Below are 18,044 nucleotides of genomic sequence, written 5' to 3'. Positions count from 1 at the left end.
GGCCAGTTTACAACTTTGTCAGACCGCCTACTATTTGACAGACAGATGGACATTGCTGGCCACACATGCTTAGTTACAGCTCACAGTATTTCAGATTCATGGGAACTACAATTATGTTTGGTGTACTAAGGAGCTGAGAAGAAGCCACACATCTGTCCATATTGCAGTAAGCATTGGCAGCATGCTGGATAAATTTGACATCTCCCATGAAGCAGCTGTAGTTGTTGCCAGTCACTGACACTGTTCAGAACTATGTGAACACCATATGCATGAAATAACTGATAATGTAACTTTAATGAACTGTTTCAGGGGTGGGGGAGTGGGGGGCATTCAAATTAATTTGAATAAATGATGTGTCATTTAAAAATCATTTGATCTTGATTTTTGGGAAAAGTGACAACCCTAATGGACATTTTATTAGTGATATTTTATTGGTACACTAAGGAGAGCATGTTCGGGGCAGTATTTGCTTTTTTGACAGGTGGCTGAGGCAGTCAAACTCAGCTATGGTTTTTACAATAGAAAAAAGAATGTGAATGGAGAGTGTCATAGTATCACCTTCTCTGTGGGGAGTCCCGGAAGCTGTGTTGGACTCAAACAACAGCCCAGCATCGTAGAACACACTCATACCATCCTTCCCTCCACCTGGTGTACACCCTGTGTCATATGTCTCTACCATCTCCCACACCTGAGGAGGGTGGAGGTTATCACACGTATAGAAATAGAAACAGATAAGGCTTGGGGTTAAGTTATATTTGGAAGAAGAGTGTATTGTCCTAGGGTTTGCAGTTTGATCCTTGGCTGCACCAAATGTGTGAGAATAAATAAAGAAATTGCCTTTTTTTGGTTGAGGTGGTGCTTGTTGTTTAGGACATAGACGCCTTTGTCAACTGCCACCAGTCCAACTGTGGCTCCTGGATCTCCAGTGACCTTCAGGTTAAATATTTTGCGAGGCATATAGGTTGTCTTGCGTTCTGCTGGTTCCAATTTTAACTGAGAGAGGAGGCATATTTGTATTTGTGAAAAATACAGTTATTTTTATTGATTTGTTTGTGTATTGTTATATTGTTCACCTACTTTAACTCTGCTATATTGGTGTGGTGTGTCATACCGAGCCCATGCAGGAGTCCTCTGCATCCACCCAAACAGAGTCTGATACCACTTCATTTTCATCTGTATGGTAGTAGGCTATGATACGAAATGACGGCAGCATGTTTTTGGTAATGGTGACTGTCATGGATATCAGCATTTGACCTTTTGTCTTGTAACGGTAGTGTTTCACCAGCTGACCTCTGCTCAGTACCTAGGGACACAGATCAGTACTTAGCCAACAACAGGTCGCAGGTAGCAACGCAAACACTCAAGCATATGCACAAACGCACACAGTGTAAAACATCTCTCACCAGTGCTGTGATGTCTTTTTCTGTACTTGCTGGCCTTTTGAGGTTGAGGCTGATTTTCAGGTTTTCTCCCAATGTTACTTCAGCTGTATCCACACCTGCAGTAACAACATTCCAATTAACAATACCACAAAATAGTGCTATATATATATATATATATATATATATATATATATATATATATATATATATATATATATATATATATATATGTTAAAAAAATCTTGTTTGGTAGTTTGGCAGCACTGCCACTACCAGAACCATCACTATCAGAGATTATTTCAGTTTTTACCTGGGGCATTCTACCGATTTTGTGCAAAGTGCTGTCCCTTACCAAAAAAACAACAAAAATAATAAAATTGAGTATTCAGACATAGATATTTACAAAGATTATGTTATGACCTATTTAAACCCAGGACATTAAATGAAAAAGTTATAAGCTAAATATATACAAAATCACCATTTATAGGGTACTTTCTATTGGGAAGTAGCTGTCCCCAACCCTGACCTCTAAAATTCAATTCATGTAAATAACACTTTTTAAACACAAAACATTTTTCATATTTTTTTTTTCAAAAGTGTAATTTAAAACATCTTTGTGATTAAGCTTAAACACAAGTTGAAAGATTTAGATGTATTGTGGGATTAATTTTTAAATTAAGAAATTAAGCAAAAAAAAAAATAGTGTCCCTTGTTTTCATGTCACTACCGAAACACAAGAGTTTTAATGCTCTGGTTGAGTCTGGATTTTAGCCACACCCCTGAATTTCTGAGAAGGGGGGTAGTACTGCACCCCCGTCCCAGATGGCTGCATGGTAAGTCGCTGACTCCCATCATTTTTTAAATAAATGTCTTCCAAAGTCTGAAAATCAGTGTGTAACTTTTAAAGTTGTCACTACTGAACACATGTTCTCTTCAATTATGTGAAAATTTGGGGGGTTATGCAGAATATTATGTTTTTCTGTGTGAACAACTCTTCAAACGTGCTTGTTAGCCATATGACTGCTAGCATTCTTTAGTTATCCTGAAAAATAGCTAGGAATGTCACTACTGAAACAGTCACTACCGAAACCTATGGTAAAGTTTCGGTAGTGACATGATCATTTCGGTAGTGACAAAATGGCATGGTCAGTAGTTAAACCCCATAATTTTGTGGTCCAAAGTCTTGCTCTTCTCTGCTCTGCTCTACTCTGCTCTACTCTACCCTGGTCTACTCTACTCTGCTTTACTCTATATTCTTCTCTTCTCTTCTCTTCTCTTCTCTTCTCTTCTCTGTTCTACTCTGCTCTACTTTGAACTAAACTGCTCTACTCTACTATACTCTGCTCTATTCTATAATCTGCTCTACTCTACTATGCTCTACTCTATTCTGCTCTACTCTACTATACTCTGCTCTATTCTATAATCTGCTCTACTCTACTATGCTCTACTCTATTCTGCTCTACTCTACTCTGGTCTACTCTACTCTATTCTGCTCTGCTCTGCTCTACTCTACTATACGCTGCTCTATTCTATACTCTACTATGCTCTATTCTGTTCTGCTCTACTCTGGTCTACTCTATTCTATTCTGCTCTGCTTTGCTCTGCTCTACTCTACTATACTATACTCTGCTCTATTCTATAATCTGCTCTACTCTACTCTACTCTGGTCTACTCTATAATCTATTCTTCTCTACTCTGCTCTACTCTATACTCTACTCTTCTCTACTCTATTCTGCTCTGCTCTGTTCTACTCTGCTCTACTTTGCTCTACTCCACTATATTCTGCTCTACTATACTCTACTTTGCTCTTCTCTGCTCTACTCTACTATACTCTGCTCTACTTTGCTCTACTCTACTATACTCTGCTCCACTATACTCTTCTCCACTCTACTCTACTATGCTCCGCTCTATTCTGCTCCGCTCTACTCTGCTCTGCCCTCTCAAATATTAAATTGTTTTATTGACCACAAAACAATTGTCTTTGAATTTGTAATTCCCACCATAAGGCATACATTTGAGGAAATATGATGCAACCTTAAAGACAGTATAATGGTCACTACGGAAACAGGACAGTCACTACCGAAACAGTGCAGTCACTATTGAAACACTGGGTGTTTTGTAAAAAATAAAGTATATTGAGTTATCAGCTAAAGTATTATGATGCTAATCGGTTACATTTATGTTCTGTTTCATTAGTTATTAACTCTGAAATCAATCTGATCAGCGTTATGCATTTTACAAAGAAAGACTGCATTTAGATTTTGAAGAATTCTATAATTTGAACATCAAAATTTGTTAAAATATTAAATTTTATAGATTTAATTGTGAAAACCTTCAGTCAAAATTTGTAAAAATTTAAATCTTTAAACAAGGGAAGGAACAAGCATAACAGGTTGATAAATATTTTTTTGTATAATCTAATACTATATGTTTCGATAGTGACAAATTTTGGGAGAGGAAAAACATTAAAAAACAGTCTGAAAATACAATATACAAATTTACAGTCATTTTACTAGATATGTGTCCTTTACATATGGTACAATATATAGAGGGACAAAGTTGTGGAAATAAAACATACAAAATTTCAAAATATTTCCAGCCAAACTTTGCACACATTCGGTAGAATGCCCCACCTATGTGAAGGTAATTGTTGCTGGCAGTGCTGTATGGGATAGCTGTCATGTTGGCTGATGCTTGTCTTTCAGATGAAATTTGAGGATCCTTGGTCATGGCCTACAGTTGAACACACAGATGAACATATACACACAGTGACATAAAGTGATGTACATGACAAATTGCTAATCATAGCCTAGGTTGACTGTGCCTACACACACAACCACAAATTATTAGCTTGTCATAATACAATGAAGTGTTGTTCTTGAGCCTTTTTATAGTACTACATTGTTTCATATGCAGAGGAATCCATTTAATTGTGTAACAGTGAAAATGAGTCCCCTTTCCTCAACCTCGCGAATTAAGGTTCTTCAAAACCATGGCCTAATCCCATTTTGTATTTTTACCCCTACCACTAGTTTCCAAGTGCCCCTTTGCCCCTTGGAAAATAGTTGGGATAGTGCTTGAAATCTTCTGTGAAGTGTGACAGCCCTTCAAGACCCTAATTAGTTATCAGTAGTTGTTGATAACGTTTACATGCAAATGCAGTCCCTCTGTTTACAGTCTCCACTCTGTAGCCTCACTCAATGTCCAACAGCACTTTCTGATTAGTTAGACATCATGAGAAACAGACTCTCACCACTGAAGGCTGCCATTCCACAGACTGTGGTGATAGGTCGCTTTTTCACCAAGGTAAGAAAAAATCCTTACCATCACAACCCTACCCTGACCTGCAGCAGATAGAATATATTTCTTGGGCTGCTGTTTTTATGGATTCTGCATCACTGGCTTGCTAGGAGCAGCCATCTGAGGAGGTAGCTGCCAAAGGACTTTGAATGTCTGCACACCAATTGGCTGGGCCTCAAAACAGGTGAATGTGTGGCAAGCACAAGCCAAGCTGCAGAGCTTCCCCTTTTAGGAACCGACAATAGTGCTGAAGCCAGAGGATTAAGTGTTAAGTTTTTTCCATGTCTGAAAGCCCATCTGGCCTCTTTTGGAGGATGACAATGCTAGGGGCCCTTCACACTGCCTGACATGTTGCTCCGGTGAGGTGATTGTGTGTCTGGTCAGTTGACAGTCCAATATTCACTAATAACCTACATTTGCTAAATGTACTAAAAGAGAAAATGTCAATGCATAAATAAAAATTTGAAGAATTGTCAAGACTTACTGTCACTGTCAGTGGTGCAGGACTTTCATCAGTATTGATGGAAAGCCTTGCCATGCCATTGGCTGCAGTGCGGCCCTGTACCTCACCCGGATTCACCTCCACTATAACACCTTCTTTTGGTGAGCCGTCAGGGTTCACAACTTCAACCTGCCATCAGAGAAACAGAGAGAATACTTCCTAACTAATGAAAGCAAGTTTAAGGAAGATCTAATACTATTATGAAAATACCATAATCATCTGCAAACTGCAGTACCTGTACTGAAAGAGCAGCCATATAAGTCATATTTTATATAACTGATATATATATATGACCTTAACCGTACTGACATTTAAGCAATTTACCAATAAGCTAAAGGACATTGCTGATTAAATTTTCTCTGCAAATATGTTATGACTGACATAATAGTGATTTAATACATCTACATGTAAAGTTCTAGTTTTTCTCAGAAAACCCATCTGTTTCATCTGTTTGAAGAGATTGCCATTTCTATCATAATCAAGATCCATGACAGATGCAGTCATGGCAGTAATAAGTGAAACAATAATGAAAGTTAAAAAAAAAAAAAAAAAAAAAAAGTTTTAAAAATCAACCCTTCGAGAGGAGATTTACATGAAAGACTACCACATCAATAAAAAGAAAGCCCGGTCTTTTATTTGTTATTAAAAATGTATTTGATATAGTCCTGTGTGGAGGACTGTGAAGGAACCCTAATGTTATTCTAAACTCATATGTGCACTTTACCGCAACATCAAAGGACATCCCTGGTTTGAAGTATTTGGGCGTTCTCTTGAAGTAGATGGTATAAGGTGATTGGACAATCTTGATACCTCTCAACTCTGCCTCCACCATTTCACTACCTGTAAGAAGACACAGTATCATGAACATGTACATAAGAAGATGCAAAGACGCATGCAAACACTAATTATTAAGTACAAGCATTTTTACTTTATCTTTCCTCCGGTCTTGTTTAGCTTACTTCTAACCATGTAACTGAAATAAACAGTTCAGTTAATTTTTATTTAGATCACACTTTCTGTAACTAACTTCTCTCTACTTTACTCTTTACATTTCAAGCTGTATTTCTGTATGTTATTTCACTAAACAAGCATTTATCCTTTATTAATTATATTAACAACAACAATAACAACAACAAATATTATAACCATAATGGTTATAACCAATAACCGTGCACAGTCAAATGCACATACTGTAAATGCAGGGAAGTATGTATTGACTTTTATTCATCACTAATGAACATGAAAGTGTAGTGCTAAAAGTACTGAAAATAAGTGCCATTTTAGCATAGCACACACACACCCTTGTACTTCTCTATTTATGAGGACCGTCATTGACATAATGCATTCTCTAGCCCCTTACCTTAATCTAAACCAATAACCATAGAACCAAGTCTTAACCTTCAAACAGGCCTTTGAAGAAGCGAGGACTGGCTGAAATGACCTTACTCTGTTGGTGGTGTGCTTCGGTCCTCACTATGTAGCAAGGACACACACACACACACACAGACACACAGACACAGAGTCTGTTTCTTACCGCTCTCTGTCAACACACCAGCAGCTACATATATGGAACTCCCCACCAGGTCGAAGATGTTTGGGAAGCTCTGTGTGATGTACTCTTTCTTCAGTATGACTTTTCCTTCACCGTCCTTGATCTAATGTGACATATTATAAAAATGCATCTTGAAATACAGCAAGTGGACAGTTGCTAGGTACTAAATTTTGTGACGCAGATTTTGTGTCATTGAAGGCCAAGCTGTAAAGACAGTGGAGGTCTGTGCTTGTCATGTCTGTGCTTTTCACGTGTTTTAATGCATGGCTGCAAAAGATAAAGAGCATGAGGGTGACAGATAAACACAGAAAAGATTAAATGACTGATAGACAGATGGTGATAGAGCAAATGTGTGAGCACTAACCGGCACTCTCTGAAGGGAGCTGGGCAAGCTTGTTTTATGACCCCCATGCATAATCCCAAATACCCCGTAGGCCATCCCATCTACGTTTTCACCAAAAAGATACCTAAAAACACAAATACTCATAAGCAGTTTGTTTATTTCATACTAAGCCAAAACAGAAGTGGTACTAAATGGTAATAAAATGGTTACAGTTAAGTGTAACTACAAAAAATCACCCTGACAGCTTAACAAGAAGAACCCCCCCCCCAAAACTTAAAGCAAACCTCTCTACTTAATCAGTCTACAAATCAAACCTTGTCTCTAAAGTCACAAAAAGAAAATATTCACTTACGTAGCTTTGATATCAACAATTAGTTGTCGACTGTCCACATAGAAGAAGGGGTTGTCAATCATCAGTTTAACCTCAAAACTGGGCAGCACTGAAAAATGAAATGCATTTTATTGGCTCCAATCAGTCAGAAAGTAAAGACAAGTTGTATATGTTTTTAATAACAGATTAAGGGATAAAGAAGACCTTTGCTATGACTCACCATATTCTTTGACCTCAAATTCTGCAGAGTAAGTCAACTGTGGTTTGTTGTGAAACCTTGCCACCACTTTCCACAGTCCAAAACTACACACACACACACACACACACACACACGCACAAACAAACACACACATGTAATTAGCCTATGTCTTATACATAAACCTAAATTCTCAATACTTTCAATGCAGTCTTCATAGTGGTGTATATGCAGCGCCAACACTTGACTACACTCTTGCAAGACTACTGACATCAACCTAAGCTGTATTTTGTGGTCAGTGATAATAGATAAATCTTAGCATGCTTACACGCTAAACTAAGATGTGAAGTAAACATGAAAGGCTACCTGCTAAACATCACCATGCTAGCACACCTACAGACTCTTATTAATGTAATACAGCTGAATCACCTATGCATGCAAGACACAGAAATTCATCACTAAAAAGGACAAATTTATTCAACCTTAAGGAACTGAAATAAAAACAAACAAACAAACAAACAAACAAAAAAGAAAAAAAAAACATACCTGACAATTTCAGTGAGCTGGTAATCTCCTGAGTGCATCCCTGATTTCAGAGAGACCAGATCAATTGGTAAAATGATGCCGTCAGGGTTCTAAAATAAGACGAAATTCAGCAACGGTTTATTAAATAATACAATAAAACAAGTTGTTTAGATCAGTGGTTCCCAGATGGTGGGCTGCAGTCTAAAAGTGGGTTGCAGGTCCATTTTGAATGGACCAAAAGTGACTTGCAAACTCACAAGTTTGTAAAAAGCGCACTTTCTTTAGAAGTACAGTGAATTTCCAACAGAGAACTTTTATTTTGAAGTGCCATTTCCTGCTGCAGAATGAGTAAACAATTAACAGCCACTTAACAGAGACTGTAAACTAGCTTGATCTGGACTTAACACGCTAAACTAAGATGAAAATTGAAGGTAAATGTTTGGAAATGATCTAAAATTCTATTGCATATAAAAGATAAAATACAATACCACAATCTCAATGTCAACAGAAGCATCAGCTTGGGTTTTGTTATCCCTCTCTACAGGCTCCATGCTGGGCGTCACTGCAAACATCCTGTAATGAACTGACGGAGAGACATTACTGTTCTCGTTAAAGTCTGAATGAAGCTTAGGACAGAAGTGTTTTAACAACGGTGGGTGTTTGTATTGAACTCACCTTTGCTGTTGGGGGTGTAGAGGGTCTTGTCTGTCTGGATGTAGATGTACCCGGACTGGAAGGACAGTAAGACAAGTTTCTCCAGCTCTATATCAGGGAACCGAGCCTTTATATAAACATACTGTTTCGTGTTGGGATCCGGACTGAAGTCTCCAGCAGGGATCTGAGAGACACAAGCAGTGTGTGAGGAGCAGGACGGATATATCATGTGCATTTATAGATGCTAAATTAAAAATCTTGTTGTCTCCTCTCTTGTTTGTATCCATAATAAAAAACAATATTGCTTCACTAGGTGATGAATTCAGGCTTCTTAATATATAGTATTTTGACAACAAAACCAAAACAGTGAGATGTATTTCAGTATTTCTACATTACCACAATTTCTCCGAAGCCTTGGAACTTTATTGCACTGGTAAGGGTCACAGATGTGGATGTCAGCCTTTTGCTTTTTGTTGGATAGTTTTCTACGAAGATTTCTACTTTGATGGCATCATCATCGGTGCAGTCTTGACACTCCACAAAGATGTTCACTGGTGTTCCAACCCGCAACAAGTTGGGGGCAGACATTATCTTCCTACACAGCAGTGGGAAAAATTATATGTAGAGTATAGTCAGTGCGTAGAAAGAACCACATGCTGTTTAGGATGTACTGAAACTTGCTGACAAACTGAGGAGTCATTTTGTTTTTCTCAGTGGTGGTTTGAGTTTTTTTTTTTTTTTTTTTTAAATTTGGTTATTCCAGTTTGCAACATATATTATATTGCAGATGAGAATCTTCTGCTCTAGCATGGTCTTCACATGAGTGATCCATTATCTTGGCAAAGATCCAGCGCTAGATCAACAAAACATTTCATCATTTACTGGCATTATTTGAAGGACCACATCACATGATTTACTGGAGCTACTCATTACATAAGACACCAGTGACATGTTACTTTAGACTAAGTTAAATAAATATTCTCTATCTGCACTCCGAACCATGTATCAGTATTTTTAATTGTTTGCAAATACTGGTAATACCTGGTCTTCTTCTTGCTCCCATTACAGCTGTTCTCAACTGCATTGTTAGACTCTTAAAATATTTTATACAATCATCCTGTCCACTTAACCTTTTGTTTGAGGTTTAAAAGGCTCTCTTAAAAACTCAGTCAAAGCCTTAAAGCAGCGTTTCAGTATTAGATAAATTCATCGATAAGTTAATCCTCATCCTCATCACACAGCGGAGCTCCCCCACCCTGTCTCTGAGGCGACAGTGCTAACCACTGCACCACCATGCTGCCAAATAAGTTAATCACTAAATATAATTTCCCTTTCTAGCTGCTTAAAGGTCCAGTGTATAGGATTTAATGGCATCTCCCAGTGAGGTTGCAGAACTGAAATTCTCCCTTGGTGTCAATCGTGGGAGAACTAAGGTGGCTGACACAAAAACGCAATTGGCCCTGTCTAGAGCCAGTGTTTGATTTGTCCGTTGTAGGCTACTGTAGAAACAATACGGCAGACTGTCAGAGACATAGACATATATACATAGACGCCGCATCGCCATCTTGGATGGGTCTTGCTTTGCCTCCACAGTGCATTCACTTCTATTGAGGAAGGAGCTATCTGCACAAGTAAAATAGAATAACTCACTGAATTTTCAACTGATTTTCACGAGGTTTGGTTTGTTACAAACGGCACACATGTAGTTATGATACAGGATGCGTTCGTACATTAAAAATGCGGGATTTCATGCTTTAATACTTTCTGCAGATGGCAACAGCATGTTATTTAGGTCACAACACAGTTATTTTATTCACCTCAACCCCAGAGTGGGATATATATATATATATATATATATATATATAGATACACACACACACACACACACATATATATATGTATGTATATATACTTTATAAACACAATATACACAATACAAAACATAGTATAGCATACTAATAAATTTATTAATATATTTTAATAAAGAAAAAGCTTGATTGTTGATTGAGTTTATTTCTCACACACACTCTCTTTTATACCCACAGCCATCAGACTTAATAATTCTTTGTTAAATAGATGATCTTACAGACTTCTTTGAGATTTTCTTTTTGGGGATTAATAAAGTTCTTTTTATTCTTATTACACTGACTGCTGTGATCCCTCAAAAGTAGTAAAAAACATTTTCAGTACTTACATAAACACTGAAATTAATTTTGGTATTGGTATTATAACTATTAAAATGGGACCGTGGTCAAGATAATTTGAAAAAAAGATACAGAAGGATGAGCAGCAGGGGATATTTGCAGCACAGCTGGTGGAAAAGTGAATATGTGCACAAAGGTGTGCTATACATAATATGCTATACTGTGTTTTGTATTGTGTATATTGGGTTTATACAGTATGTTTATACAGTATATAAATACTGTATATATATATATATATATATATCCCACTCTGAGGTTGAGGTGAATAAAATAACTGTGTTGTGACCTAAATAACATGCTGTTGCTATCTGCAGAAAGTATTAAAGCATGAAATCACGTATTTTTAATGTATGAACGCATCCTGTATCATAACTACATGTGTGCCGTTTGTAACAAACCAAACCTCGTGAAAATCAGTTGAAAATTCATTGAGTTATTCTGTTTTTACTTGTGCATACAGCTCCTTCCTCAATAGAAGTGAATGCACTGTGGAGGCGAAGCAAGACCCATCCAAGATGGCGGCCGGCGAGGATGTCGGCTCTGATAGGCAGCGGCAGTCAATGCGGCGTCTATGTATATATGCCTATGGTCGGAGAGATATATATGTAGATATAAATGGCTCATTTTAAGCTAACAAAAACACAATTCATATTTTCAGGTAATTATAAACTAATGAAAACACTGTTATGAATATTAAACATCATTTCTGCCAATAGATGCTCCTTAATCCTGCACACTGTACAGTGATGACAAAAGTATGTAAAGGAATTTTGTTGATTATAATGGTATAGTTAAAGTGTGTAATGGGTTAAAAAGCTCAGGGTCAAGGTTAATGTGATTAAAAAATGGTTAAAAAAGGTATAAAAAAACAGTTCATGTGAAATGATTAAAAATATGACAGTCATGATTAAAGTCAGGACTTTAAAAAAGATAAAAGTATTTAAAAGGAATTTTTCTGGGTTTAATTCAAGTAAATGTAATTTCATCACAGCGGTCTTTTCCTAAAAATGTTACTCAGGTTGGTCGCTAGAGGGCGCATATGTGGCGCTAGGGAGTTTAACATCCCCTGAGACACACACCACCACAGAATAAATACTGTGGTGAAGCTGTTAACACGCTCTTCGTGTGTCTGTTGTTTTCAACTAACAGGTGGGTTAATATTCCTCCAGAATGCACAGGCACATCACAGTCTGAAAGATAAACATGTTGTTAATGTTGTATGTGTATTGGTTTGTGTCAAAGTAACAGCGGTAGAGTTCGTTTTGTAGTATTGTGTGATTTACTGGACCATTCAACAACATGCTAATGTGCTAAACTAGCGGACCCATTGAGTTTACATTGAAGATGCTAACAAGCTAACCTGTAGATTGTAATAAGAATGTGAGATTACAGACAGCCCGGTTCATTTGTTTCAATCTGTTGATGTTATTTGTGGTATATTGTACACCGAGAATACTTGCTGCATGCTGTTGTTGCACATGGGAACAGTAGAAATATGGCGCCCGCGCCAGCGTATGAACGTAACTTTATTAGGAACGTGGCCTGATGTACATACGCCATCTTGCCGTTAAAGGAGCAGGCTGTGATATGTGTTTTCTTAATTTGTACTGAAAACTATCGGTTGCATGCACTTAATGTTTCATTCTTGTTATTTTATGATGTTTTATGAATGTTAAAGCTGAGCAAAAGTATAACAAAAGTTTAAGTATTTTGATAACTATATTGTGGTAACAGCTACAGTGATAACATTAAATTGTCACTTACTATATAGGTATGAAAGGGTTATGTTTATGATTTGTGTTTGAGATTATTTTCTGTATAGGAAAAAAGAGACATAAGACATTTATTTGATACAACATATAAACAAATGGTACAGACAAAAACTGTAATAGAACTGTGAAGTTTAAATAGCTGAAGTCTGTCAACAGTCAGGTTGTTTCAATAAGTGCAGAATATTTATTTGCCTAATTACACAGAATAAATACTGTGGAGAAGCTGCTAACACGCTCTTCGTGTGTCTGTTGTTTTCAACTAACAGGATTTCATTCTCACACACGCCCACCTGGTCAACGCTAGGCCAGGGGGGCAACACACATCCATTAAAGTTGTGTTTCTGTATTCCCCTCGTCAATAAGACAGTCACTCAAAAGTAAAGTCAAGTTTTCTATCAAGCCAATCGAACAGTATTCACCAAAGCCTGTGTTACACTTTCACCAAAAAGTCTGTTGATATGTTTTACACTGTTGGTGTACAGATTTCTAGTTTATGCATTTGTTTTCTAAGGTTTTTCTCGGCCTTCTTGGGTTGGGTCATGAAACAGTGACAAGAAGGGTTTGCATTTGGTATGCATCTAAAACTACCATCACCACCCTGAACAGTTTAACAATTTAAAATAACAATTATAATAACAATACACTGCTTTGTCGTATATCCTATATAATGTCTATTGTGTTTTGTGTGTCCTTGTCTATTCTATTTTATTTCGGAGCTTGTCAAAGACAAATTTCTGTTACTTGTGACAGACAATAAAGGTTTATCTTATCTTATCTTATCTTAAACAATATAAAAAGCGTAAACAGTAGGAACAGTAATGTAAAATACAAAAAATAATGCTGTTGCATGTAAATTGGGGACCTGAACTAGAATTAGAATTACAAAATCAATTTACCATGCAAATGCTCCTCTATGTGGCAGCAGCGTTTCTTTAACTTCACATCTAATATTTGTGTATACAGAACACAAACATATCTTGGCATAGTGCAGCCACTCCCTACATGCATGCAGGCAGCACATACATATTTTTTCCTCCTCCTGTCTCTTTCCTGTCCTTTGCTTTTAACCTGCTCTGCCTCTTTGAGCAGACATTTAAGGCAGAGTGTGAAAAGGCAGATCTACTTACATTGGAGATCCATCAGCCAGAAAAGTCAGAGAGGAAAAGACCAGAAAGGCCAACAGCCAGAGCCGAGTCCTGCACATCCTCCTGCTCGATCTCATATCTGCTCTCCCTCTCTGCAGCACTCTCCTCTTACACACTTGTACCCCTCTGCCTGCACTTTTACTCCACCTTACTGCTGTCCCATCCAGATGATCTGAAGTAAACTGAACAATGAAATCAATTAATATATGAATGAACAACTCAATCATTCATGTCACGTCACAAGGTACAACTTCAGTAAAATGAAGTGTCGACTCCTTCAACCTGTGCATTGTAATTTAGTCTTTATTTGCCTCTTGCATGGTGGTTAGTTTACATATCTTGACCTGAAAAAGACTGCCACATGGTCGCTCCCTCTGAACACAGGCAGCACACAGGCAGTGACTCTGCTCTGTAGCCACCTTTGAACTGTGTATAGCAGTGATATGGAGTGTTTATTTCCCTTGTGTTGCAGGGCAACCAGGAACAGGACAGCACTTCACATTCCACTGTCACACCAGTCCTTATTCACCATATAGCACATTCCTCCTCTCCTTCTCTTGCTAGAGTTTACCAGGAAAATGCATGAAAAGTTACAAACCAAGAAGTGAACAACTAGGTCTATAAAAGAGGTCAACATAACATAGCTATACTCAATATAATAACTGAACAAGGTGTTAACTGAACAAACTGACCTGTCAAAATGACGGAGCAGGTATAGTGGCTTGGCCAGACCAAATAATTCACCAGGGCTAACCTAAATGGACAGCAAATACATGCAAATACATAGCAAAACTAACTAAACCCCCCATGACATGGCAGCACATGGTTTGGTCCAGTGAGTTGGCTCCAGGATTTAAATGTCCTCAGCACTTAACCATGCCTTTTGCTCCACAGGAGGTGACCTGCCCTTACAACCACGGTGACTTAAAGACAAAGAAACAGGCGATTAATATCAGTGTGTGACCTCACAATGTTAGCACGTGTACACTTAAACAATATAAGATTGATGGAGTCCCCATGTAATGCGGCCAAACTTGACCTTGCGCGCTGTAATGATACGCCACTGGTGTTCACTCCTCAAATGCCGAACCAAGACGTTTTGTTCTAAACCCAACCATATGCCTTTCTGACATCTAGCATTAATGGCCTGTCCCGGAACGTCAATGCAGGGGGATACCTAGTGCGTAATATGTCAATGAGAAAGGTCACTGACAAAGCGGCAATATGTGACAACTTGGGATGAGAACATGTTGCTGCAGTGCAGGCTAGCTGGCAGGCGAAGGCAAGGACCTTTGACTCAAGAGAAAATCTGATTTTACCATTGAATAATTTAAGTCTCATTGACGAGGAAAATACAGAAAATCAGTTTCAGCAAATGCACAATTGACACAATTCCTTACACTTTTGTCATCTCTGTTTAAGCAACAAGAAATGGAAATTTCATTTTAGTGGTAGTGTTTAACTTAATGATAAATTCATTTAATTTTGAAACATTGCTTTAATGTTTTGAGTTATTTCACAGAGCCCTTTGTACCAAAAAGAAAGAATAAATAGAATAAATGAACATGACGATTGTATCTGATGTTCTGAGATTGTATTAAAGCAGTTGAAACAAACTGTATTGGTAACAATAAGTCCAGGTATTCCCAGTATTTGCAAACACTTAAAGAATTGTTGATAGAGGATAGGGAGTGAACACAGAGAATATACATTTGAATTTATTTTAGTTTAAAGTTTAATCAAGATACTGATGTCTGTCAAGTGATTCCAGTAAATGGGCCTGAATTTTGTTTTGACTTTGCACAGCATTACACCTGATCCAACAAACAGAGTCCAGGTCTTGTTGAAATGTTTTGTTGATCCAGTGCTGGATGTTTGTCAACGCAATCAATCGGTCACTCATTATGGGTGAAGTCCATGCTGTAGCAGAAGATCCTCATCTGGAAAAGATATGTTGTTAAATAGACCGGTGAAAAATTCTGTGTATGTACACACATAAAGCTGATGAAGACATGCCACTATTTGTGCTCTTTGTTAAAAAAAAACATGAATTTGATAATCTGGGACAGGTCTCTTTGTAACCTGGGACACTTTTATTAGTCTTGAGGAAAAGCTTGATTGACTGGGGAGCTTAAACTTCCCGCAATCCCAAAGAGGACATCACATTTCGAGTTTCCGACTCCTTAAACTTTATTCTGCTTTGTTTGTCGTCGTTTGCAGACACTTTTATCGGCCATCTAGTGGTAGTAAGTCCACAATATACTAATCTATGTAAAAACAAGATGGCAACAGTCAATGTCAAGTCAGTCTACAGCTGATCCAGACACAAAAATGTAATTTCATTTTTATGGTTGAAACTTGTTTATTTATGCTCAATAATGTTTGTAGTTTGATATGGCATACAAATCTGACCAATCTTAGCACCAGTAACAAGCTAGGACGCTTTTAGGTTTGACAGACTTCCTACGGACAAAAAGAACGTTCAATGCTCAGAGTATGGAGCAGGGAAGATTCATCCACAGTCACAAAATTATCAAATCACAAGGCTGCTTGCAAGTTTGCTTTTGCTCAGGCATGGCAGCACGGGGGTGTGGTGGTTAGCACTCTCGCCTCACAGCAAGAGGTTTCCTGGTTTGATCCCAGGTGTCGGAGCCCTTCTGTGCGGAGTTTGCATGTTCTCCCTGTGTCAGTGTGGGTTCTCTCTGGGTACTCTGGCTTCCTCCCACAGTCCAAAGACATGCAGATTGGGGACAGGTCAATTGGTGACTCTAAATTGTCCATAGGTGTGAATGTGAGCGTGAATGGTTGTTTGTCTCTATGTGTCAGCCCTGCGATAGTCTGGTGACCTGTCCAGGGTGTACCCTGCCTCTCGCCCAGTGTCAGCTGGGATAGGCTCCAGCCCCCCCGCGACCCTCAAGAGGATAAGCAGTTAGAAAATGGATGTTCAGGCATTGACATGAACAGTTTATAACAGTTGTAGCCCTGAACAGTGACCTCTTACCTTTAACAATGTTCAGGCATTGAAATAAACACTTGTGACTATTAAAGAAAAACCGATGTCCCCATATGAGGACATTTTTTTCTCAAAAACTACTTACTATTCAAAGATGATGCTTAGTTTTTTATACTCACCAGGTCCTACTAATTCCCAAATAGCTTGGAGAAATTAAAAATGCATGCGAAACAAAAGCTGTGGTTTTAAGTGGTTAATGAATCTGTTCCCTGTCAGTCTTCTTTATAAAACATTTCTTTTATAATAAATTTAAAATTTCTCTTTCTCTTCTTTTTCTTGTTGACCTCTCATCAATTATAGGTCATGGATATTTTCATATTTTAGCTGCCTAATGACTCACATTTGTACATGATGATGAACAACTACAAGTGAGTAAGACAGAGAAAGAGAGGATGTACAGAACAGATTATAAACCTTATAAAACTATATATGCAACCTTAGGATGTCCTAAATGTCTATAACACATTTTCTCGGGATATTGAGCATTTTCCACTTGGTTCTCTCATTTGTTGTACTTTGTTCTCTGTGTCCAGCATTCAAATTAATGAGGGTAACCTATGTAACGTAATCCACAGCTGTGGATGTGGATATAATGTTACTTTCTGTTAAATATATCTTATGCATCAGTAGGAATATATCTGTTCATTAATCATTATACTGTTGAACAGACTTAAATGGGTAAATTGTTCACTTCAATTTGTGACAGGCTATTGCATGTACTGTATCATGTTCCTTATACAAGATTCAGTATATACTTTTTGAATGTGATTTTATTGCTAAATAAATTAAGCCAGTAGAACAACATTTCAGTTACATAGTTTACATTTACTTTTTGCCAGTGGTTTAACAAAGCTGAAAATACCAGCTTTCTTAATGCTGCAGTCGTCATTGATTGAGCTATATGAGCTGTTATATAGTCTGAATAACAAACAATCTGAAATTTTAGTGTTGAACTTTCTATGTATCACTCCACTGAGCTCAACAATATCAGACTTTATGAAACCCCTACTTCCAGCTGAACTTATCAAGCTAATCATACAGTAATCAACATAACAGTGATCATTATTTGTCTAAGTTTCTAGATTAATCAAAAGTTCATTTGTATAGAAAACACAGACAATGAGA

The 18,044-nt window shown here is 37.7% G+C and overlaps 1 protein-coding gene across 1 annotated transcript in view; it reads right to left on the bottom strand.

The window, feature by feature from the left end:
• LOC125886023 (complement C3-like) overlaps positions 1-14,179 on the bottom strand; it is a 43,464-nt gene extending 29,285 nt beyond the window's left edge. Inside the window, exons 1-16 of the mRNA XM_049571924.1 lie at positions 13,889-14,179; positions 9,182-9,380; positions 8,807-8,969; positions 8,620-8,714; positions 8,153-8,241; positions 7,631-7,713; positions 7,432-7,519; positions 7,101-7,203; positions 6,719-6,839; positions 5,909-6,024; positions 5,167-5,313; positions 4,016-4,115; positions 1,404-1,498; positions 1,112-1,303; positions 838-993; positions 559-688 (exon numbers count right to left, since the gene is read on the bottom strand). Of these exons, the coding sequence (XP_049427881.1) occupies positions 559-688; positions 838-993; positions 1,112-1,303; positions 1,404-1,498; positions 4,016-4,115; positions 5,167-5,313; positions 5,909-6,024; positions 6,719-6,839; positions 7,101-7,203; positions 7,432-7,519; positions 7,631-7,713; positions 8,153-8,241; positions 8,620-8,714; positions 8,807-8,969; positions 9,182-9,380; positions 13,889-14,133 (2,122 nt within the window). The 5' untranslated portion in view covers positions 14,134-14,179. The remainder of the gene's footprint in view (positions 1-558; positions 689-837; positions 994-1,111; positions 1,304-1,403; positions 1,499-4,015; positions 4,116-5,166; positions 5,314-5,908; positions 6,025-6,718; positions 6,840-7,100; positions 7,204-7,431; positions 7,520-7,630; positions 7,714-8,152; positions 8,242-8,619; positions 8,715-8,806; positions 8,970-9,181; positions 9,381-13,888) is intronic.
• Positions 14,180-18,044: the final 3,865 nt, after the last annotated feature.

This window comes from Epinephelus fuscoguttatus, linkage group LG3 (genome assembly GCF_011397635.1).
Source record: "Epinephelus fuscoguttatus linkage group LG3, E.fuscoguttatus.final_Chr_v1".
Lineage (NCBI taxonomy): Eukaryota > Metazoa > Chordata > Actinopteri > Perciformes > Serranidae > Epinephelus > Epinephelus fuscoguttatus.
This window is presented reverse-complemented; position numbering and strand designations above follow the sequence as displayed.